Source organism: Physeter macrocephalus, chromosome 11 (genome assembly GCF_002837175.3).
Source record: "Physeter macrocephalus isolate SW-GA chromosome 11, ASM283717v5, whole genome shotgun sequence".
NCBI classification, from domain to species: domain Eukaryota; kingdom Metazoa; phylum Chordata; class Mammalia; order Artiodactyla; family Physeteridae; genus Physeter; species Physeter macrocephalus.
The window spans coordinates 145,450,136-145,475,047 of NC_041224.1; the positions used below are offsets into that span (position 1 = coordinate 145,450,136).

Below are 24,912 nucleotides of genomic sequence, written 5' to 3' on the forward strand. Positions count from 1 at the left end.
GGTGCACGGGCTCCTCATTGCGGTGGCTTCTCTTGTTGCGGAGCACGGGCTCTAGGTGCGCGGGCTTCAGTAGTTGTGGCACGCGGGCTCAGTAGTTGTGGCTCGTGGGCTCTAGAGCGCAGGCTCAGTATTTGCGGTTCAAGGGCTTAGTTGCTCTGTGGCATGTGGGATCTTCCCGGACCAGGGCTCGAACCCATGTCCCCTGCATTGGCAGGCGGATTCTTAACCACTGCGCCACCAGGGAAGTCCCTCCATGCCACATTTAAATTTTAAAAGTTTCTAAACTTTAAAACTGTTTCCTTTTAGGAGTTTTCAAAGGACCTTGATGAGAAGTCCTCCTTGAAAACTTCAGTTCTAAGTACTGGGAACCAACTTCTTCACCTGAAAGAAGCTGATACGGCAACACTGAGAGCTTCTTTAGCACAGTTTGAACAAAAGTGGACAATGCTCATAACTCAACTTCCTGACATTCAAGAAAAACTTCACCAGGTAACTATTTATAAAGACCCAGAATTTGAATTAGCATTCACTTGTTAGCTCACAACTCTTTTAAAATCATTTCTCTGACTCAGTAATTTTCATTGACACCACCTATCTTTTCTCTGGCACCACTGAATATAGGTCTTAATTACTGGACTCTCCTCCAGTGGGATCTTTCTTAAGAGAGAAATCAGGCTTAATTACTTTATTTCCCAGTTTATCTGCACCACTGTGTTAGTTTATGTGAAGGTCATTGTCATTGTTTTGGGGTCACTTATTCTGAGCTTGAATGTTGGGTTTGTTTTTGTGAGTAACCTGCATAATTATGTGGCAAGACCTTTTATCAAACCAGATATTATCTTAAGTGATGCCCTGATTCATTTTGTTAACTGCAGGTAATTAAATGGAAATCATTTTGATTTTGCAGCTTCAGATGGAGAAATTGCCATCTCGTAAAGCAATAACAGAAATGATTAACTGGATGAACAATGTGGAACAGCAAACTGCAGATGAAGACTCTGAGCATTCACTGAGTTCTGCATCTCAAGTTAAAAATCTTCTTCACAAGTACAAGGTAATTATACAAAAAAGCCAGAAGCCTTTTCATTAAATAAAGAAGGCAAGTCAGTTGGAAGGGAAATACTGAACAAAGAGACATGTAGGATATTATTTAGAAAAACTAATTCTAAGGGTGGGGAATGGGATGGTGGATGATTCTAGAGAGAGGAGTTAGTATACTTGCTCTTATTCTGCCCAGATTCCTTTGGTAGCTCCCATCACCACAGGACAGAATCCAAGCTTTTAACTGGCTCTGGCTCTTCATTTCCCCACATAAACCCTGGACTCTGCCTGAACCAAATCCTTTGCTGTCCCTCCACCATTCCTGGTGGTCTCCTGCTCATGCTTTCGCTTTTGTACGTGCTGTACCTTTGGCCTGGAATTCCAGTGTCCTGCTTTTAGCCGTAGGAATCTTCTTAGTCATCCTTCAAGAGTCAGTTCAAGTATCTTCTCATTTGGAAATCTACCCTGACTCTCCCAGCCAGATCAGTTTACTTTCCAGGATTAGGTGTCTCCATGGTGCTATCAATAGTTCCTGTCACCCGGTATTATAATTATTTTCTTACTTGCCTATCTCCCCACCTTGACTTAGCTTCTTGAGAGCAGGGGCTCCTCCTTTACCTCCCTGAAACAGCACACCAAGCCCAATACCTGGCATCCAATAGGTGTTAAGTAAATGTTCTTTGAATAAGAGAATGCGTAAGGAAAAGTTGATATCCTTCTACAAATAGATAGGAATGTGGCCTTCTCCACAATATTTGATTTCAAGTAGATTTAACTAACATTTAAGAAGCCACGCACAAACACTTATTGTGTGCCGGGCAAGGTGTTCACCACTAGGAACACAAAGATGAATGAAGACTCCGGTCATTGCTTTCTGAGACCTCATAGGCTAATGGATCTAGCCTCTGGTAGGCAGAAGATGAATGGCTTAATCACAAAGCATGGTATTAGCAAGGATTTCTGTTTTATATCCTATCCCATCCTAACTGCAGTGAGTAGTACAATCTGTAGAGGATCTATATGTATTTTTCTCACAGGCCCTAGTAACCTAGCACATAGTTTTACCCCTGGATGTCTCCTATGGAGGTGCTAGAACTTGCCAGAATAAACCCAACAAGTATCAGCCTTAACAGAAACATTCTTGGCCCTGGGAGGGTTTAGGATTGCTCTAGAACTTAAAGTCATCCAAACGGGGAGGCCTAGACGGTCCGCAGAGGAACAGAGAAGCTGCCTAAACTGGCAGAGCTCCTTAAAGGTGTCCTGGGTTTTCTGGGAGAGTCTTAACTTCAGACTTCCCATCCTGTCATTTCCATGAGCCCACAGGATGGCTCTGAATTCCAGTGGAGCTCTCGGGAAGCCTCTCAAAGGAACCCTTTGTCAGACTCTGGGTCTTGATTTTGGTTCCTGTGATGTAACTACCATACATGGTACCATCTTTGACTTTTCAGTCTGTTTGAAAGAGGTGAGTCTCTCTGTTCCCAGGACTGTGTAATTCCCCAAAAGACTCTCCACTCAAATAAAGCAGATGCGTGGTGGGGTTGGGGGAGGGTAGAACATAACTCCAGACAGGTGCCCCTTGATTACTGGGTGGGAGCCTGGTGCCCGCTACAGTGCACCAAAGGAGAGGTCCAGTTCACCGACTTCATTTCAGGCTTTGGTGGTTTAATTTTGTTTTCTTTGTTCATTTTAGGAGTTTAGAATGGAAATGGACTATAAACAATGGATAGTTGACTTTGTTAACCAGTCATTACTTCAGTTAAGCACCTGTGATGTAGAAAGTAAGCGCTATGAGAGAACAGAGTTTGCAGAGCATCTCGGAGAGATGAACCGCCAATGGCACCGGGTCCACGGAACACTGAATAGAAAGGTGAGCTCATGGTCACAGCTTGATGTATGATTTAGCCTTTGCAAAATACCACTTTCTGAAAAATTGTAAAAGACATTTGTGGGACCTCCCTGTTGGTCCAGTGGTTAAGACTCCACACTCCACTGCAGGGGGCATGGGTTCGATCCCTGGTCGGGGAACTAATATCCTGCATGCTGGATATTAGTTATCCTAATAATCATCTCAATTCTAGCCCCTTTTAAATCCTGTCCTCTATTGGTGCATATAACAGTTGGAAATAGTTTTTATATTTCTTTGCGATTTCTTACTGAGAAATTGACTTAGGCAAGTGAAGAGGAGAAATGTTATTTAAGAAGATGTCGAGTATTACATGAGGCTACTAAATGGTCAGAAGTTTTGACATTTTCTGTGAAAGTAGATGTTAAAAAGCAGCAAAGTGGGCTTCCCTGGTGGCGCAGTGGTTGAGAGTCCACCTGCCGATGCAGGGGACACGGGTTCGTGCCCCAGTCCGGGAAGATCCCACATGCCGCAGAGCGGCTAGGCCCGTGAGCCATGGCCGCTGAGCCTGCACGTCCGGAGCCTGTGCTCCTCAACGGGAGAGGCCGCAGCAGTGAGAGGCCCACGTAACGCAAAAAAAAAAAAAAAAAAAAAAAAAAAAAAAAGCAGCAAAGCTAGTTCAGCTTTAGAAAGATTATAAAAAGGAAGAAAAATGTATATGGCTTCTTGGTAGATTTTCATTCCATGACCAAAAAGATTAAGGAAACGTATTCTTGGGAAAATATTTAATATTTATATACAATAGTGAAAATTGGTTGATTTCTTTATTGTGTGGAGAATGCATACAAATAGATTCATACAGTTAAGATTTGAGTACATGCATGGACAAAGAACATGAGCAGATAATTCACAAAAGAGAAAATTATAATTGACAAATAAATATGGAAAGGTTACAGCTTTAATTGTCAGACATTTGAAATAAACATTAATAACATTATACACTTACTAAATTAGAAAAACTTAAGATAAAGATAAAAGCCCAAGGCTTTCACATTCATACATTGCAGATAATGGCTTACATACCCTTTTGGAAAGCATTCAGAAAATTTCAAGAACCATAATAATCATCTTATCTCTTAACCCAGCAGTCCACTTCTTTTACATTTATCTTAAGTAGATAGTCCTTCAAAAAGGAAAAGATATGTGCACCAAGTGTTCAATTCAACATTATTTATTCTGGTGAAAAATGTAGACTGCTTGAATTTCCAACTCGAGAGAAATAATTAATCAAATTATATGCTGTCCATTTGATGAAATACTGGGCAGCCTTTTAAGTTAATACAAGTCATGACATAGAAAGTGCCTATGGCATATGAAAAGAAGTATAAAACATTATATATACTATGATAGTAACCTAATAAACATTGTAAGCATTAGAAATGAGAAGAATCACAGACATTTAAAAAATATTACTTTATTAAATTGATGCATTATTTGTGGTATTCTTTATATTGACAGTTTTTAAGTGAGTCTAATGTCTGGGGGAAAAAATTTTCTTAAGGTTTTTACATAAATCAGTAGATGATGCAATGAAAAAATATTGAGTGTTAGCAACATGATTTTGTTTTGTACAGATATTGTGGAACTCCAGAACAGCCAGCTTTCTTATCAGGCTAGCTTTCATTTCAAACGTTAGATTTTTTTTTAAAAAGGAGAAAGTAATTCATATTTCCTGACTTATGAATCTTTATTCCAAAAGTTGTTGGGAAATCTTGTGCAAAACGTTGGAAATCTGAGAAGAAACAAAATTATCCTATTAAAAATAACATATCACATTTACATTTTAAAGCATGTGGTTTAAAATAAGAAAATTTTATTTTCTTATTCATAACTGGTAGATACAACAATTAGAACAACTTTTGGAAAGTATCACTGAGAATGAAAACAAAATACAGATTCTGAACAACTGGATGGAGGCACAAGAGGACAGACTGAACACTTTACAAAAACCTGAAAGTGTGATCTCGGTGCAGAAGACACTCCTGGATTGTCAGGTGAGAAGACACACAGCACCTGTCCAGCGTGGCTTGGTCAGGCTGTTAGTTACCACGCCTGCCCAGGGAGCAGGGCAAGCTGCTGTAGTTTCTGAGGGTTCTCCTCAAAGCCCCCAGGTACTTACTTTCTTCTATAAAACAGATGTGTCCGTGTGTTTTACAGAATTGCAAAACGCTGTTTTTTAATGATAAACAGAAGTATTTTCATGGTTATTGTAGTTCTTAAGAGATTTGAATGCTACTCCTAAGAAAAAAATGTTGGGAGTTCCCTGGCAGTCCAGTGGTTAGGATTCGGTGCTTTCACTGCTGTGGCCTGGGTTCAGTCCCTGATTGGGGAACTAAGATCTCACAAGCTGCATCATGTGGCCAAAAAAAAAAAAAAAAAAAGAAGCTCCACGGGAATTTTGATTTAGATGTTTTCCAGTTTTTGTGTTTTTATTGATTTCTCCAATATTTACAAAATTACTCTGAAATCTCCATGATTTTTAGTATTTCTTTCTGTTTCTTCAGAGGAAAATGATTTTATTTTACCTACTGTGTAATGTGTTCTCAAAGGACTACTTTTCCCTCAGAACCACTGTCTAAATCCCCTTTGGGCTAGAGCATGTTGGTTGTGCCCTTTTTTTGTTCAGTCATCATTTGCCAGGTCACTTGGTCTTTGAGGTGCCCTCACCCAAACGTGGGTTTACTCCTCCCTCCACACCGCCCTGATTGTGTCACCCCTGTTGAGAGCAGTTCCACTGTCCTAGAGCTGTAGACGGCGCAGGTTATGTGGGTTCTGCACCGCCTACAGGAAGGCGTGGCGCTCCTCCCTGTTGGGGCTGGAAAGTCGGCTCAGACCCCGGTTCTACCTAGAAGGCTACAGAATGATACTGGATATAGTATATGGGCAGCAACACCTCCATAAGAGATCTTTTCAGATGGCCGTATCCTGTTTCTAACTACCCACTAGCCATTTCCATTTTAGAGTGTTTACAACCACCTCCTGAGTGGAAGCTCAGTGCTATAGCACCCCCAGCCGGCCACCCTGCTTTCACCTGAGTGCTAAGTTACTCAGGCCTGGGATGTCATCACTATTTTCCAGATGGGAAAATGCAGACTTGGCAGTTTGATGACTTAACGCTTGGTCCAACAACCAGTACAGGGCAGACGTGGAATGGAGACTATATCTCCTAGACTCTTTCTACTATACCATGATGATAAGGACTTGCTACCTAGACTCTTCTAAAATCTAGAGCCATGTAATAATGGAAAGTATTGTAAAACCTCATATTGTAATATTGTAAATTCATATTACAAAATTTTACTGTAAAAATTGAATTGAGAGTGTGATATGATTAAAATGTCTTCTGTGTAATGTTATTAAATTATATATTCTATTGGCATTATTATTATTTGAAAAATGCAGACTCCTACCTCTTACCCCTTATTAATTGTTTTGTAATATTGTGCATATGAAAACCTTTTCCTCTTGGCCTTCCAGGATATAGAAAATCAACTTGCAATTAAATCCAAAGCATTGGATGAATTGAGACAAAGTTACCTGACTTCAGAGAGTGGGACAATGCCATTGCTGGAAGATACAGCATCCAGAATTGATGAGTTATTTCAAAAGAAAAACAATGTTATCAACCAGGTACTAGAATTCATTTACAGTGTACGTGAATTTACAGTGTACATGAATTTCATGTGTATTTCTCTCCACATATCCTTCTTTTATCTTATTTCTTGTTTAATAATGGACATTCGCTCCATACCAAAAACTGAAAAGTTGCTGTGAAGACTACTGAAGTGAAGTAGAGAAAAAAATTTCAGATCTCTCTTATGTTTTTCCTTCCCTGGATAATCAGAGGCAAAGCCACCAAATTCCCACATCCTTGGCAAGCTAGAAATCCACCTGGTTATCTTTGTTTTGTCTAATGTACTCACACACACAAAAATGTCTCCACCCCCAACCCCAAACCCAACAGAGCATCTGGCGTTGTTTCTTGGCCAGATATACAGGAGCAGTTATGAAGAAGCAGCTCAGATTCCCCACACCCAGGGAGATGCCTCAGGGAGGGCGTGATTCTATCGCATGTAGCCTCTATTAAGCTAGAAGCATGGTCAGCATAGGGAAAACTCCAGAGGTGGGGAGAAACAGCATGTCATGAGGAGAAAGCATAGAAGACTGTGGAAGACGTCTGGTAATTGTATGAAAGGCATGTCAAAGTCTGCATTTACCTCTTCTGGGAGGAAGAACACCAGAAGACAAAGGACAGGCATCCCCAGACACTGCAACTTTGACATTTCCCCACAAAGGGAGGGAGAAATTGTAAATACTAACCTATTATAGGTGTGTCCATGTTTCCCAGAGAGTCTTTATTGTGGATTATTTGTCATCTACTAAAATCTACTTTCAACCATTTGTTCCAAGAGAGAATTGGGAATAACCCATGTAAATGAAATCCATAGGTGACCCTCAGCCTCATTCTTCCCCTAGGACTCAGGCAGAAAAGTAGGGGTGAGCTTAACATATCTGTGTGAGTCATTTGTTAACATATCTTTTGTGAGGCACTGTGCTCACTGCCAAGGGTGCAATGATAAGAAAATAAATGGTTCTTACCCTCAAGATGCTCACAGGCTGCAGGAGGATAGCTGCAATAAAAAGACAGCCAGTAACAAGTGTTGACAAGGATATGGAGACATTAAAACCCTCCTACACTGCTGAGAATGTTTGTGTATAGGTTTTTTTGTGAACGTATGCTTTCAGTTCTCTTGGGCATATACCTAAGAGTAGAATTAGTGGGTCATATGGTAACTCTATACAGTATTTAACTTCTTGAGAGACTGCCAAACTTTTCTACAGAAGCTGCACCACTTTACCTTTCCATCAGCAGTGTATGAGCGTTCCAATTTTTCCATAGTCTCGCCAGTACTAGTTATTATCCAACTTTGATTATAGCCATCCTAGTGGATGTGAAGTGGTATCTCATGGTTTTGATTTCTATTTCTCTAATGACTGTGGATGTTGAGTGTCCTTTCATATGCTTATTGGCCATTTGTTTATATTCTTTAGAGAGATGGTTATTCAATCCTTTGTCCATTTTTGAGTTTGGTTGTCTTTTTATTGTTGAGATATAAGTGTTCTTTACATAATATATAAAGATTTATATACTTGTATATTCTCGATTGTGTCAGAGATCATTTAAATGCTTCAATTTTCAACGTTTCATAATTATCAAAACACATTAAAGAATAAAATATGGCCACCATTGCATTTCCTCCTGCTTTGCACTTGCCCATCATTTTGGCCAAGCATGATGCTCTCCAAGTTTTGCTTGCTCTCCAGTAGTAACCAGACTTAAGTGCCAGGTAACACAGGTTAACACTTTACATTTATAATGCTTTACAGTTTTCAGAGCATTTTCACAGACACTATTTTCTTTATGTTTTCATTTATTATATCTGTTTTGTGGATGAAGAAATAGACTCAAGGATTAAATAACTTGCCCAAGGTCAGAAAGCTAATAGAGTGTCACTGAAATGTATATTCTGAGATTCTGATTCCTCACTCAGTGTTTTTTTTCCCTGGGCTCTCCCTCTGTAGGCTGCACCCTCTCTTTGCTGATCCTTCTGGTCTCAGGGCTCTTTTCCATTCAGCTGCTCTAAAACTTAGCCTTCTTTGATATTTCTTGTTCATTGACCCACCCTTCTCACCTTCAGTGAATCACTGAAGCTCCACTCTCAAATTAAAATGCCTAAATTGGATACAGTGGTAGAGTCCTTAGGAGGGGGAAACAAAAAAGATGAGAGAGCCTCTTGTCGATGATTTCCTAAATATGTTTCTACTTTTTGTATAGGTCAGTGAGCTCAAGACCTCCATGCAGTCTGTTTTACAGGAGTGGAAGATTTATGATAAACTCTATGATGAAGTGAATATGATGACGATTCGATTCTGGTACTGCATGGAACACAGCAAACCTGTGGTTTTATCATTAGAGGCCTTAAGATGCCAGGTGCAGAACCTTCAGGTATATTAACCAGATCTTGGCACAATGCATTATTGGCAGAAAATCTCCAATGGAAGAAAGCACAGAAATGAACACAATTACTGTTATGTTCTCCACAGAGAAACACGAAACAGTATTTTAAAGAGCAGCCTCAAAAGTATAACTTGAAATTTCAAAATGAATGACATGAACCAAATGATTGAAACTTGGTACAAGTATTCTGTGAATTTTTCTTCATCTTTCATGTCCATATTATTTCACAATTTAAAGGTTTGGGTTTGGGGTGTTTGTTTTTTTTTTTAAGTATGCTATTTCAAGTGCTAGCCCCATGAAAGAATGCCTTCTCAGTTGTCTTCTTCACATTTCTGATAATTTATCCCTGTCCTATTAAAGTTTGAGTGTTAACATTATTGTGGTACAGCGGCAAGTGTTGACCAGCTGCTGCCTTCTTTGGACGAGGCTAGGCTGTTCTGCAGCTGACATTCCTACTCTGTCCTCCTAGACTCTTCAAGACGAAGCTGAGAGCAGTGAAGGGAGTTGGAAGAAACTCCAGGAGGTTATTGGAAAACTCAAAGATTACTGCCCCTCAGTTGCTGAAATAATTCAAGAGAAATGCCAAAATACTCACACAAGGTACACTTTAAGATGCAATTTGAATGGTAGAGCAGATATTTTTATCTTAATGACGTGTGACAAATGAAGGGATGTAGGCTGGGTAAAGCCTTCTTAATCATCTGAGATAACTGGTTTCATACTATTCTGGTCTCTTCTGCTTTGAAGGATCTGTTCACGTTAAGATTTGATGTTGTGAAGGCTATTACATGCCTTGTACAAGTGTTTGGTATAATCAATCTAGAAATGTCCTAAGTACAGCCCCAGTGTAGCCATGTTCAGTGGGCATAGGCTAAATGCCCAATGCAATCCTCAAGGGCACCAAAATCAACAGGCAGAAACAGGCTAAAGGGGTGGCCAGATGGGCAGTCTGTCTCACTGGAAACATTATAAGGTGGAAGTAAGGGGATGTTAGAATACCTCTCAGGAGATATTTGTGAGATTGGGAGGAATTCTTTGATGAACTCCTTATGATAGAAAACTCCTTCTAAGGAGTGTGGCCCTGGTTGATTGTGAGGCTTTTATATAGCTGGATGGGTTATGAAAGTTGGCCCAAAGCTGATTTGTTCCAGACAGTGGTGAAGAGATCAAGCTACCCTCAGTGGCCTTCTCCACCCTTCCTTCATGCAGATTCAGCCTCTCCTATAAACCAACTTTGAATATATGTTGAACAAGGGACACCACATTTATGTACCCTGCAGTGGTGTCCTCAGCCCTTGATCCAGTCCTTAGTGGAAGAGAGGGAGGAGGGAGGGTAGAGATAAACACAGACAGGGATCTAATTTCACATACAGTAATGGGGGCCTCCCTCAAAACATATGGTGGTTCAGGTTGCTATTAAAGGGATTCAGTTGTCACCACTGCACATACACATTCAGTTGTTGGCACAAGAATATATCAGAAGGCGTATTGAAAAAGACTGAAGAAAATAGCACCAAAATGCCAACAGTAGTTATCTCTAGATTAATGAGATGTCAGGTGTTTTTTTTACTTTCTCTTTATAGACAGGTAGGTAGGTAGGTAGATGGGTAGACAATCTCAATATACGTATGGATAGATTTAAACACACATGTTTTGTGGGGGGTTGTGAGCATATGTTGTATTTATAATGGGGAAAATCTTGTTTAAAAACAGGTGGTTCTGAGAAGATTTGTGAAATACAAAGAAGTAAAGCAATTATGCCATTTGTCACCTTTTTTGCCCACTTAGCAGGGTTGAGGATATTGTGAAACAAGCATTCTCATGTGTTTTGGGTGAGAATGTAAATACTATAATGCTTTCAAAAAGCAGTTTGAACATATACCCATAACCTTAAAAATATTTACATATTTATATTCTTTGACCCAATAATTCTCTAAGAAGTCTAATTTAAGACCAATATCTTGAAATACAGAAAAAAGCCTTTGAACAAAGTTGTATCTGAGCATTATTTTTGGAAGCAAAAATTGAAAATTATTCCAGTATCCATACTAAGCTGGAATTTGGTAATTAAACGAAAAAAGACCATTTATAGACCATTATATACAGCCATTTAAACTTAGGCTTACTTATTTTTTATTAATAACATGGGAAAAATTTTTTAAGTTAAATGGGAAAGAAAGGCAAGATATTACAGTCCATAGTATGGAATAAAAAAAATTTTTTTTAATTTCTACTTTTTTCTACTTTTCAATTTTAATAGAATGAAAAATGTATTACAGAAAATAACTTCTTATTTTTCTTATTATTACGATTTTTAGTTTTTGTAACAGTTTAACAGGGCATATAAATGAGAATCCAAAAAACAAATCATACAACCAATGAATGTGCCAGCACCACAAAATTAGCTAATTTTCATGGATGCAAAAATACTTTTAATATTTGCAATTGTTCATAACTTGGTGGTATCTACTCTAAAAGCGAGGTCTCTCACTAGGCTTCATCAACAGCTCTAGTTAAGTTCGCCTGGACTCCAGAGTTGATTTTTAGCCTGGCCCCCCTATGGAGACCAGCTATGTAAATCTGGGGCCTGGGTACTCTGCTGCTGCCTTCCCTCACATATTGTGTGCTAGCATCCTTTGAGGGGTACACAATTTTCTCTTCTCATGTGACTAAGATCAGTTTTACCAAGTGAGTAACTTTCTGATGCAAATTGGCCTAAGTAGAAAGAGAATACACAGGAATTAACTTTTCTCTAAAGAACAAATAAAATATTATCAAGTACCAGGTAATATCTGCCATTTTTCTTTCTCAATCCACAAAGAAATTAGTCCTACAACATACTATATTTCTACAAAACATTAAAACATTAGCAAATTTAGAACATACTAGAAAATAAATACCCTTTGCTGAGAAGTAGGAAAATATATTGTTTTTTATTTCTACTTTTATATAAGGAACATGTTGCTTTTGTAATTAGAAAATAAATTTGACATAAGCACAATTTAAATAAGGCCTACTTAAAGACCCCCTCTATAAAATAGGAGGTCATCCCATGTGGAGAAAGTTTCATCAGGCAAACAGTTCAGTACTTTCTTCAGCTTTGCCTAAGAGACATTCATCATACAATAGATATTTCCAGCCAGTCACAAATTTTTGGGTTTTGTTGAGAATTATAAAGTCAATGAAGTATCCTAATTTGGAATTCTATTTATATTTTAATGATGGCATTAATTTTGAAAAGACATTAACATGTCTTCTTAATCTATCTGCTCTTAACTTATGGGTAGAGTGTGGGCACTGTGCTTTTGCTGCAGAGGAAAGGATGGATGGGGTTCCTGTTGTTCATGTTGCCCTGACAGGTGGACGCAGGTAAACCAAGACATTGCAGACCAGTTGCAGAGGGCCCAGAGCCCGCTACAGCTCTGGAAGGCATATGACAGTGCTCACGCTGAAGCTGCAGCAAGACTGGAGCAGCAGGAAGCAAAGTACCAACAGCTCGCAAACATCAACACATCTGGAAACAACCTGGCAGAGATCCTGCCTCCAGCCCTGCGGGACGTAAAGGTAGGCGTTAAGCCCGTTGGGAAAACCAAGGCCAAGACAGCCTGACAGACAGGGCCATGACCCAGGGACTAGACAGACCACAGGGAGGGAGGAGTGGGTCAGGACAGGTGTGTGAGCAGACCATGTAGGACACAGGCAAGACAGGGACGTGTGGGGTTGGGAGAGCCAGGTGGTGGCTCAGAGGTGAGGGCCAGGCAGCAGGTAGCTGGGTCAGGGGCACCTGACACCACTTCCTTCCGAATCTCCCCTTTCACTCTAGCAGGTAAATCTCTAATGCCAAAGCTTCATACAAAGTCTCCAATAAAAGCAGAAATATATCAGCTGAATGTGGTCATCTAAGAATAGTAGATGTTGAATCTCTTGATTTAGAAATAATCATGAATAATTATCTAAATAGCCTAAATAATTATCTAATCTAAATGAATAATCATTTAGATTCACCACCATGTTAATAAGGCTTTTCTGTGGATATAATGATTTTTAGACTATTATTTAAGAGTTGTATACTTTCCTCTGTGGTTTTATTCTATTATGTTAATGAATGCCTAGAAAGCAAATACTTTCTAGTTTTAAACTAGGTGACCAGATACATTTTGTATATTTTAATACTATAGGTCAAATAAAGAAGTATTAACCAATTAAATTAGAGACAAGAATCCAACAGATATGAACCATATTTCTGATCAACTTCTATCTAATCTGTTGGCATTTAAAAAACAACAAAAACAGAAATTTCACACAGTTGCAATATTTCTGGAGTAGCCCTAAAATCGTCTTGGTCAATGAAATTCTACACTCTCTGCAAATGAATCCATTTATGTCACAAAGTGTCAGACAGAGGACAGGGTTGGATTGATTCTTAAAATGCATTGAAGCAGATCCTTAAAGAGTTCACTGATTAGAAATATAAAACATAAGACTGTACCCAAGTCATCTCCAGTTTCTGTAAACTAGAAGCCCCAACTCTATTTATCTATCCATGGTTACTTTTAGCTCTGAACTGACAAATTTCAGAACAGCACCAGTGATTTCATATAAAGAAGGCTTAGCTTTTTTATCCCTTTAAAATAAACAGTAACAAAAAGCCACACCCACTATTTCAGGGCAGAAATTCTCCTAGATGTTGATGGAGTGGCATGAGTTGGGGATTTTTGTTGGGAAAGGAGGAGGAAATGTTTTGCGATCACTTTTTTCTTCTCCAGGAGCTGCAGCATGATGTGCAGAAGACAAAAGAAGCCTTTCTCCAAGATTCCACTCTCCTGGATCGACTCCCACAGCCTGCAGAGCCCAACACCCATGTGCTCCTCTCTGGTCAAATGCACTCCCTCCAGAGGGCTTCCTACTTGGAAAAGATGCTGCTTATGAAAACAAATGAATTTAAGGTTCATCTTATTTTTCTATTCAAGTTGAAGTCTTGGACATTTGCACAGTCCCTTCAATTCCTTATATCTTGCGAAGTGATAATTATTAGTGCTTTGTGGGCTGCACCTTAGGGAAACCACAGAATAAAGATGCCCTAAACATATCTACCACTTGACATGATTCTTCAGTCATGTGATTCTTCAGTCACATGGGCAATGGGCAGATCTTAAGCATACATTTCTTCTTCATTGAACAAGTTAAAGTGATATATTTCATGCACTATTCAGATCTCATAGTTATTTGAATTTCCAAGTGGGGTAATTGAGTCATAGAGTAGCTGCTTAAAGCACGGCCATTTGTTATGTATTTTATTCACTTTTTGAAAAGCCTTTAGCTCATGAACTATCAAAAAGCTGAATAGAAGGCCATGGGGCTCCAATATCACACAGCAGGGAAAAAATATTTAGCTAGCAGGATTCCTCTAGGTGCCCCTGTCAAGCAACTGATCTATTCATCCCTGTGAAGGCTTCATGCTTTGCCAAAGGCACAAAGTGAGTATCAGGAGTGTTCTGGATTCAAGATAATGAACTGCTTAGGGCTGAAAACAGCTTGGACTTTTATCACAAGGCTGTGCTTGATTCTGTTATAGATGCACATGAAAATTGTTTCTAATGAAAACTTCTCTTGTTCTAGTTTGTTCTATCACAGTTCAAGGATTTTGGGGACCAGTTGGACTCTTTAAAAGGTCTCATTACGCATGAAGAAGAGAATTTAGATAAACTCTACCAGCAAGAAAAAGAAGGAAATCCTGACTTATTCCTGGTATTGCCAATATTTGTCATTCCTAAGGGCTCAGGTTCACCATAGAATAAAAAATAAGTGAATTACTGTCATCTGTGTGCATCTTAACTCTTGAGCACAGTCATTGATATGCCATTCATTCTTGACCTGTTTTCCCTAAGATCTAGAAAAGTATGACAACATAGGGATTTTTTTAAAAATATTTATTTATTTATTTATTTTTTTCATTTGGCTGTGGCAGGTCTTAGTTGTGGCACGCAGGATCTTTAGTTGCAGCATGCGGGCTCTTAGTTGTGGCATGTGGGATCTAGTTCCCTGACCAGTGATCGAACCCAGGGCCCCTGCATTGGGAGCACAGAGTCTTAACCACTGGACCACCAGGGAAGTCCCATACACTTTAAATATATACAATTTACTTGTCGATTCTTTCTCTTTTTTAATTTTTTAATTTTTATACATTTTTAAAGGTTACTTTCCATTTACAGTTATTACAAAATATTGGCTATATTCCCCATGTTGTACAATACATCCTTGAGCCTATCTTATACCCAATAGTTTGTACCTCCTACTCCCCGACTTCTGTATTGCCCCCCCCGACTGGTAACAACTAGTTTTTTCTCTTCATCTGTGAGTCTACTTCTTTTTCGTTATATTCACTAGTTTGTTGTACTTTTTAGATTCCACGTATAAGTGATATCATACAGTATTTATCTTTCTCTGTCTGACTTATTTCACTTAGCATGATGCCCTCCAAATCCATCCATATTGCTGCAAATGGCAAAACTTTGTTCTTTTTTATGGCTGAGTTGGCTGAGTTATAGTCCATTGTATATATGTACCACATCTTCTTTATCCATTCATCTTTTGATGGACACTTATGTTGCTTCCATATCTTGACAATTGTAAATAATGCTGCTACGAACATTGGGTTGCATGTATCTTTTCAAATTAGTGTTTTTGGTTGTTTTTGGATATTTACCCAGGAGTGGAATTGCTGGTTCATGAGATCTATTTTAGTAATATGCCTCAGTAATTTTAGTAGACTTTTTTTTTTTTGTGGTATGCGGGCCTCCCTCTGCTGCGGCCTCTCCCGTCGTGGAGCACAGGCTCCGGACGCGCAGGCCCAGCGGCCATGGCTCACGGGCCCAGCCGCTCCGCGGCATGTGGGATCCTCCCAGACCGGGGCGCGAACCCAGCTCCCCTGCATCAGCAGGCGGACGCGCAACCACTGCGCCACCAGGGAAGCCCCTTAGTAGACTTTTAAATCTTGAAGTCTTTACTAGTTAGCTTCAGTGAACTAAAATAATCTAGCAGTTGGCTATTGAGATTAATTGAATTTTTCTGGTTAGTTGAAGATCAAAAAGTAAAATGCCCTATTAAATTAATGGTCTATTTTTTTCCTTCTTTATTACCTTAGTAAGTTTAGTATAGTTAACATAGATGAATGGAAGAATTAAAGAATTCTGGATCTTGCAAACTCCTAAGGACCAATATTCATAACCTTGATTAAGAGTAAGCAAGGGGGCTTCCCTGGTGGCGCAGTGGTTGGGAATCCGCCTGCCAATGCAGGGGACACGGGTTCGTGCCCCGGTCCGGGAAGATCCCACATGCCGCGGAGTGGCTGGGCCCGTGAGCCATGGCCACTGAGCCTGTGCGTCTGGACCCTGTGCTCCGCAATGGGAGAGGCCGCAGCAGTGAGAGGCCCGCATACCACACACAAAAAAAAGAGTAAGCAAACTATGGCACATGGTCTAAATGCAGCCCCTCACCTGGTTTTGTAAATAAAGTGTTACTGGCACAGCCATGCCCTTCCACCATTTACGTACTGTCTATGGGAGTTTTCATGCTACAAGGGCAGAGTTGAATATTTGCAACAGAGATCATATGGGTCATAAAAGGCTAAAATATTTATGATCTCGCCCTTGACAGTAAAAGTTTGTTGACCCTGACCTAGACTATTGTGACAGAGTTCTGTAGTGAGAACATGGATATGGTGAAGGATGTTAGCTTAATATATTGTTGTCCTAGAGGCTGTCCCTGGAATATTGTCTTAAAGATAAAATTTTGGTGAGTTTGCTTTCCTATGATTTCATCATAATATTGATGTGTAACTACCATGCTTTGCTAGGGCTATTTTAAGGATTGAATTTTCATTTTCTTTGTAAATAAACTGCATGTTCTGTCGAAGGTCAAGTTGTTGGCAGACTAAATGGGGCCTGAAGGTCCAGAATGGGTCCTTTAAAAAAGAAAGCTCATTTCCATCTTCTTCAAAGACAAAAATCTGAGATCACTTTCTATTTCCTGGGCTGTTTCAGTTCTGGCCATATGTGCAGCTTGTTCTAGAAAAGGCACAGGATTGAGAGATCTGGGTTCAGGTCCCATTCTGACACTAACTAGCTATTTGACTGTGGGCAAGTCATTTACCTATTTAGGCCCCAGCTTTCCCTCTTCTTTGAGATAAGGAAGGTCTGTAGGATTTCTGAAGCCTTTTCATAATCCAGACATCTTATTGGCATCCAAAAATCTGGAATTTAATTTCTTTTTCACAGAATCATGTGCTGGCACTGACAGCCCAGTCACCTGATATTGAGCATTTGAATGAAGTAAGCCTCAAGCTCCCACTTAGTGACGTAGCTGTCAAGACATTACAAAATGTGAACCGGCAATGGATTCGGGCCACGGCGACAGCACTGGAACGCTGCAGGTCAGAGCCCTGCTCTCCCATTCTGTTTCAATTAAGGCAAAATTAACAATTGAGCCCAGTAATGTCATTGTTATATGGCTCTGTTTTGTTTGTTTTTAAACCTTCGTAGTGAACTTCAGGGGATTGGATTGAATCAAAAGTTTCTTTATTGCTGTGAAAAGTGGGTCCAGCTTTTGGAGAAGATAGAAGAGATGCTCAAGGTGAACATTGCTGACAGCCTCCCTGCTCTCCTGGAACAGCAGAAAACGTATGAGGTAAATAAACCTGTGCTCTCTGCCACCTTGGACCCCTCACCCTGGGGCAGGACTCAGGGGAAGAGAGATTAAATAAAGTAAAATACAGAGAGTACCTATCAATCCTCAGTCCCTAAACACAGAATGTATGTCTTTGAGCAAATTCAGATGTTGGTTGATCATTTGTAAAATTCTCACACATTTCATAAATTTCAAAATTTTGTTTTGCTGCTCTATTTTATTAATGACAGAACTCCTAGATTTTCTACAGTAGGTGGAAGCTTCTAGCACAACGTTGCTTTTGCATAATGCGAACACGATACCACTTTACCAAGAGCATGTTAAAATACTTCAAGTCATCTTTGCATTTTCACTGAATAGTTTTGTAAAGTATTGAAGCACCCGGTATAATGATAATTGTAGCATTAATAATTTCACAGGGGAGTTTCCCCATGCTTATGCTGTTGTATATTTGAGAGTACTCCTGGTGGTTATAGGCAGATCCTGCATTTCCAAAATGTGCATGATTAGTGCATTGTAACTTTTTAGTGTAACTGATTTAAGTCTGCATTGTTACATTAAGATCATCCACTGAAAATGAAATCTGTCCAGGCAAAGCTGGGTGACTTTGATAAGTTACCGAACATCTTAGTTTCCTCCTCTTCGAATGAGTCTGATAGTATTTACTTAAGTCGTAAGGTTGAGGAATAAGTGAGACAATGCATGTTTTACTCAGTGCCTGACAAATAGAAAAAGCCCAATAATGGGCCTTAGATGTAGTTATTATTAGACCTATTTGCTTCTAAGTATATTCATAGGTGCTGTTGTGATGGTTAAGCATTTTTTGCAGTTAGCCTCAAATCTTTTGAAAATTAATCACCTCACATATCCTCTGTGAGCTTAGATTTTATTAGGAAATTCACAAAAACAATTCCCATATTTTAATTCATATACAGATGTTAGAAGCTGAAGTTTCTATAAACCAGACAATTGCTGACTCTTATGTCACCCAGTGCTTACAACTCCTGGACACAGCAGAAATAGAGAAGAGGTAAGCTCTTTGGGACTCGTAATGGTTGTGGGCATGTGGAAGGCAATGCAGCCTGGAGGGCCTTCCACCATGTGAATCTTGACCACATCAGTGCCTGCGGCCATGTCATTGGTAGACCACCATGGGGCCGGTCTTCTGACTTTATATTAGGATGGAGTCTTGCTTCATGGCCGTAAAAACATCAGGGGCCCTTTTCCCTATGGTAGATGGGTGGGCTTAGCAGACCAGATGCTTTGCAAACACCCATCCACCTACTACCATTAACTAAGTTTTTACCCCAAAGCATTTTTCTATAGTGTGTTTTCCTCTCTGCCTTCACCCTCATGATGTTTTGCTATTTAAAAAATAAATTTCAAAGTGCTGCTGTTCCCAGTAGGTAGCTATGTCACAGTTGTAAAAGAAGAGACTTCTTTCTATGCTGTGTACATGAGGTTGGGGTCTCCGGGGAGTTCCAGTCAGGCTGAGCAGAGCCCCTCAGGCAGCCTGGTGACAGTAACTGTACCTGCTTGCATAGCTGCTGAAATTGCCGACAGAGCCCGGAGCGGGCCTGGCCTTAAATGACCTCTCCAAATGTCTCCATAGGCATTATTTTCCTCCCCATGATCACCCATATACCTCTGAATATTCTTTCAACATAACTAAGAAATATAAAACCCATTTTTCCTAGCTCTGAAGTAATAAAATCCAAGCCAATTTCAGGATGATTAACTAGTTTTGATCTGATCAGTACAGCAAAGCGTGACTTTTCCCATAATAAATAAAAGGCCTTATTTATCATGTGAAGGACGTTGTTTATCTGGGAAAGAAATAGTTGAGTAGTTGCAGAAAGCGTGTTCTTTATTGCTGAAATTATGTAGCATACAACCCTCAAGTAATTGATAACATTACAAGGGACCTACCTGTTCATCTGTTTCCCATTGATCCCATGTTTAGTTTTCCATAAAGCACTCGGCATAATCTGTGTTAAAACAGCTTAAGTTTGTTTATGGCAGTGGTTGTCATGCATGCCAGCAAAATACTAGGCCATGTGCAATTATCTTGTGATAAACACCTTTCACCAACCCACACACTGCCCCTGCCTCAGCTCCAAGTTCCCCATCATGTTTACATTGAATGGTGCTCAGATTTAAAGAAGTTTTTTTCCATGTAAACTGTGCACATAAATAGCAAATCTAAGTTCCTATTACACGTTGATAGCTATTTTTTCTACATGTTGATGTCAGAATTCTCTAACCATCTATTTTTCCCAAGGCCGGAATTTGTTTGGAAGTTCACGAGGCTGAAGGAGCGGTGGCAGAGGGCTGCCCAGGGCGTTCGGCAGAGGAAGAGTGACATCGATGAGCTGGTGAGGCAGTGGCAGTACTTCACCACCTCCGAGAGGGACTTGCTCCGCCTCCTCGCCTACACCAGCCACCTGCTGTCTGCAGTGAAGAGCCAGGACTGCTACAGCCTCCACCAAACAAGAAGTCTGATCCATGAGCTGAAGGTAGGACATGCACAGCAGCAGTGTGGGAACTACAGGGTGCTCTTTATTTGGAAGATGTTCGTTCACCTCAGGTTTTGTGTTTTCTGTGACATTCAAGTGCGCTTTCTGCAATGGGGAGGCCAGCTGGTCATGGGGACCCTACTCAGCCTTATCCTTAGCCTTGTGGGGTCAGAAACCCAATCTTATCCATTCATCCAGAAATAGTGAAGATCTCTTGGGCTGTGGGAGTAGAGATGGACTGGAGAACGGTAGGTAGAGTGGGGAAGTTTGGGGTGACAGACTTTTAAAGCACTGACTAATGTATAAATGACTACCACAAAGAAGTAATTTACAGTGGGACTCCTGCTTACTCTTGAAGGGTGAATTCATTTAGACAGCAACGTTTCCAATCAGAAAGTTGCTTGATGAGCACAGGACTAGAATAATTAGTTGGCAGTTCCCAGGGCATGTTGCATTGAGCTGTCGAACCACACTTCGCTGTAGAGGGACAGCTAAACAAAACAGCACCCTTCTGAAATCCTTTGCTTGCCTCATTCATTTATCTAGGCTTCAGATATTAACTGAGCATCTGGTCTTTGCTGGTCACTGTTCTAAGTGCTGGGTATACGGTGTGGACCAAGAGAAGACCTCTGCTCCTGTGGGGGCAATCAGACAAATCAATAAACAAGAAAATACTAATTTGTCTGATTGGTGGGAGAAATCAGACAAATCAAAAAATAAAGGAAATATCAGATTGCAACATGGCATATGTAGGTCATTAAAACAGGGCCAGTGATGGAGAGGCTGGGTGACTGCTTTAGATTGGGCCATCTCTGGGGAGGCAACATTTAAACTGGAACCTGAATGACAAGTAGAAGCCAGCTGTGCAAAGATCTAGGGGGAGAGCCTTCAGACTGAGGGAAGAGTTTTCCCGAGTCCCCGAGATGGGAACAAGTTTAGCAAAGCAGAGGAAGAAAGAAGGCTCGTGTGACGAGTGTAGCCAGTGAGACAGCAGTGATGGAAAATGGACTTGATAGGCAGTCAGGGAGGAGCATTTTGGAGGGACGTGAGGTAGCTGGATGACAGTCTGGATAATAGGAAGCCGTTGAAGTTGGAAGAGGAAGCAGCTTCATACGATTTTTATTTTTTAAATGTCCTCTGGCTGCTCTGAGGAAGATGGTTTGGGGGTTGGTGGGGGTCAGAGAAGAAGCAGGAATGCCAGTGTACTACTTCTTTATTGCCGCATCACAACAAACATTTCTTATTCTCTCTCACAGTTCTGGAGGTTGTCAGGGCTGTTAGGTGGCTCTTGCAGGGGGCTCTCAGGCAGTTCCGGTCAGATGACGGCTGAGGCTGGACTCATCTGAAGGCTTCCTCACTTTCATGTCTAGTACTTGAGCTGGAAAGGCTCAGACGGCCAGGAACTGGAGCAGCTGGGGCTCCTTGGGCTTTGTTCCCTGTGGGCTCTCCACTTGGAGGCTTTCAGTAGCCAGACTCTTTACATGGCAGCTCATGGCTTCAAAGGTGCATGTCCCAAGAAAGATAGATCCAGAGAGAACCCGTATTGCCTTTTTAGACCTAGCCTCAGATGTCAGCCACTTCCACCATCCTCTATTAATCAAGGCCATCACGCATGCCCACACGGGTTCAAGAGGAGGGGGGAGAGGGAAGGTTCTAGAAAAGCATGTGGGGATGGTAATATTGTGGCCATTCTGTGAAAAATACAGTCTGCCATAGCTCGTTAGGCTATTTCAATGGTCTTGGGTAGTTTTTACGATGGATAAGACAAAGGTGATCACAGTGAAGATAAAAAGACTATGTTTGTAGGTGGGGTTTACAAGACTTGCTTATGGTTTGGATGTGGCAGGTAAATAAAAATCTAAATCCAGATGACTCTAGGTTTGGGGTTGAGCATCTTGGTGAATAATATGCTGTTGACCAAGTCAGGGGAGACTGGACAAGAACCAGGTCTTTTGATGAGTTCATTTTGAAATGCCTAACAGACATCTATCACAGTGGCTGTGTTGAGCAGTACTGCCTATTAGAAGGACAAGTGTGGAGGGGCATTGTGTTCCTTGAATTGCAGTTTTTCTTGTGTGTGTTTCTCCTTTGCATTTGGGTTATCCTGAGTATTCTCCGAAATATCTTTATAAATCAATGCTCTGTTGATTTTTTTTTTAATATCAGCTTCCATTTTGGAAAATGCCCATATTATGTCTCCCTTGAGAAATTTGAAAATAAAGGAAATCATATATGCAACAGAAATAAAAGCTATTTAATTTTTTCTCCTGAAACCAAATGCTTTTGGAAATATAAAGTTTTTACTTCATTTTTGTATTATAAATACCTAGTTTCAGTCCCTTTTAAAGAAAAGACTATGTGATATCCAAATGGAATTTTTTGAAGCTATTGCTTTAGTATAAACACTGATGTGTATATTTATGTGCTTAAGTGTCTATTTTTGTATTTTTACCTTTTTTATTCTCTCCTTTTAAATTTGTTTAGCATAATGTGCACATTCTAACCTTGTGGGTTAGGAGCAGCCTGACTCTTTATACCATAATGGTAATGGGTATTTGCTCTTAATGTTGGATCTAATACTCCAGTCATTTTCTTAATACTCTTGGATTCATTTATCTTGTAGGCTTTTATTCTGTGAAGTGTATTTTTAATTTCTCTATACTTCTAATCATTATACTAAAATCTTATCTCTTACCAACCCTTGGAAATTATTTTAAGAACACATCATTTGGTAGTATGCTGTCTACTCAATAAAAATATTAGCCTTTGATGTGAATGAGTGTGTATGTATGTGTGTGTGTATTCTAACCAGATTTGTCTAATTTATATCTAGTTTAACATTTAAGAGAAACTCTGAAGGAAATACACACAAATGCATGCAGAGTCACATTTTGATCACATCAGAGGCTTAAGCAAATTACTTTTTTTTTTTTTTTTTTAAGAATAAAGAAATTCATTTCCAGAGGTGGCAGACAACCTATGCATTAACCTTGGAAGCTGGGGGCAAGTTACTGAACACAACTCACCTGGAAACTAAAGAGTCAATTGACAAGAGAATCAGTCAACTTCAGGACAACTGGAAGGACACAAAACTCCAACTAGGAGAGATGATTAAACAGTTCCAGAGCACTGCAGAGGTAAACTCACCATTTACTTTTCTGTTCCTGATATTCAAATGCAGTACATAGAATTTTTGTTTGCTGTATGAAGATGGGAATGATTTTAGGAAATCACAATATTATGGCTTTTCCAAGGGACATTGAGTCCTGCTAATCCACAAATCATGGTAGTTACTTAATGTAAAATAATAATATAACATTGGAAAAGCTCAATGTTAATATCTAAATACTTGAGGTACTATTTTATATTTACCTTTATGAAACAGGAAACTAATTCATGTTCAATGGAAGTTCAATACCCAAAGCTAACATTCCACATATGGTCTGTCTTTGGGTATGGTATATGAAAATAAACACAGTGATACTTCATCTTTCTGCTGTCTTCAAAGAATATACTTTTCCATATAAATGAATTTCCCAAATAATTTATGATTATACCTTTAAGAACCAAAATGCTTTCTTTTGAGTAATTATTAGGAAAATCATTAATATTTTATTATGCTAAAATATCCCAAGTTGTTCTCAAGGACTCTGAGCTGCTTTGAACCTAGCCCCTGCACTGCTATGCTTTTTGAGTTCTTATGTGGTTTTTATTGTTTGTCTTTCTTTCTATTTAATTTTAAGCTGTCTTTTTTTACTTTTTATTTCTCTGAGTATACTTACTCCTTATAGTCCACTCTTTAATCTGTTGTGTGGGTACCAAAACCAGATAACCAAGCTTGTCAGAGATGTTTTTCTGAATACAGAATAAATATGTGCTGAGTTAGGGCCTGAACATCTCTCCTGTGAATAAAGTATCTGAATTTTATTTGGCGTATACACTGAAATTCATTAACTTACAAACATTTGTTGAGCACCTGTCGTGTTTGCAAAGCAAGGTGGTAAATGCAAGTAAAGGTTTGGTGGAAGAGATAAGGACTCATGGCTTTGTTTCGTTTCTCCCTTCACTTTCTCCTTGGTTATGTTCCAGAGAGTTTATGTTGTGAGATAAGTGGCCTCTCCTTAAGTGAGGTGTTAGCGTACAATTGGACCAACCCAAGAATATTTGTGCCAGTAGTACTGAGGAATAGAGTACTGTTTGAGTCTGTGTTTGTCTATTTTTAGTAACTTCAGGAGGAGGAATTTTAGTAATATCAGGAATAGAAATTTATCCTAATGGATTAAACCCTCTGTACTTGAAAATAACAGGTAACTATTTGCTCAGTAATATAAGGTTTAAGGAAAAGAGCTGATATGAAAGAAAGGCATCCACAGGGAAACTGTAGCCTTAGGTCCACTCTTGATTAAGCTACTTCCAACTGCATGTCCTTGGACCAGTCGGTTTTCTCTGAGCCTCAGTTTTCCTATTTTAAATGTGATAGTAACACTTGCGTCTGTCTCCTAAGCTTATTATAATTACAGTGAGATAATGAAGTCAATAAGCTTTGTAAACTATAAATTACTTCAAGCAGGAGGCGGCAGTCAGAGCAGTGGTAAGAAATGGAGAGTGAAACTTGGCTGTGAAAGGGTCGCTAAAGCCAAGCTATTTCGAGAAGGGGGGAGGGAGAGCGCAGACGGATGACATTAAAAAAGAAGACAAGAGGGCTTCCCTGGTGGCGCAGTGGTTGAGAGTCCGCCTGCCGATGCGGG

At 39.8% G+C, this 24,912-nt stretch overlaps 1 protein-coding gene across 8 annotated transcripts in view; it reads left to right on the forward strand.

The window, feature by feature from the left end:
- Positions 1–24,912, forward strand: part of SYNE2 (spectrin repeat containing nuclear envelope protein 2) — a 326,063-nt gene that overhangs the window by 248,804 nt on the left and 52,347 nt on the right. For all 8 annotated transcript variants that reach the window (XM_024133495.2, XM_024133470.2, XM_024133489.2 and 5 more), the window contains exons 81-95: positions 307–489; positions 908–1,054; positions 2,732–2,908; positions 4,783–4,938; positions 6,422–6,574; positions 8,781–8,951; positions 9,433–9,563; positions 12,323–12,527; positions 13,730–13,909; positions 14,583–14,711; positions 17,240–17,394; positions 17,504–17,648; positions 18,584–18,678; positions 19,930–20,164; positions 23,107–23,301. In XM_024133495.2, coding sequence (XP_023989263.1) covers positions 307–489; positions 908–1,054; positions 2,732–2,908; positions 4,783–4,938; positions 6,422–6,574; positions 8,781–8,951; positions 9,433–9,563; positions 12,323–12,527; positions 13,730–13,909; positions 14,583–14,711; positions 17,240–17,394; positions 17,504–17,648; positions 18,584–18,678; positions 19,930–20,164; positions 23,107–23,301 — 2,457 coding nt within the window. The remainder of the gene's footprint in view (positions 1–306; positions 490–907; positions 1,055–2,731; positions 2,909–4,782; positions 4,939–6,421; positions 6,575–8,780; positions 8,952–9,432; positions 9,564–12,322; positions 12,528–13,729; positions 13,910–14,582; positions 14,712–17,239; positions 17,395–17,503; positions 17,649–18,583; positions 18,679–19,929; positions 20,165–23,106; positions 23,302–24,912) is intronic.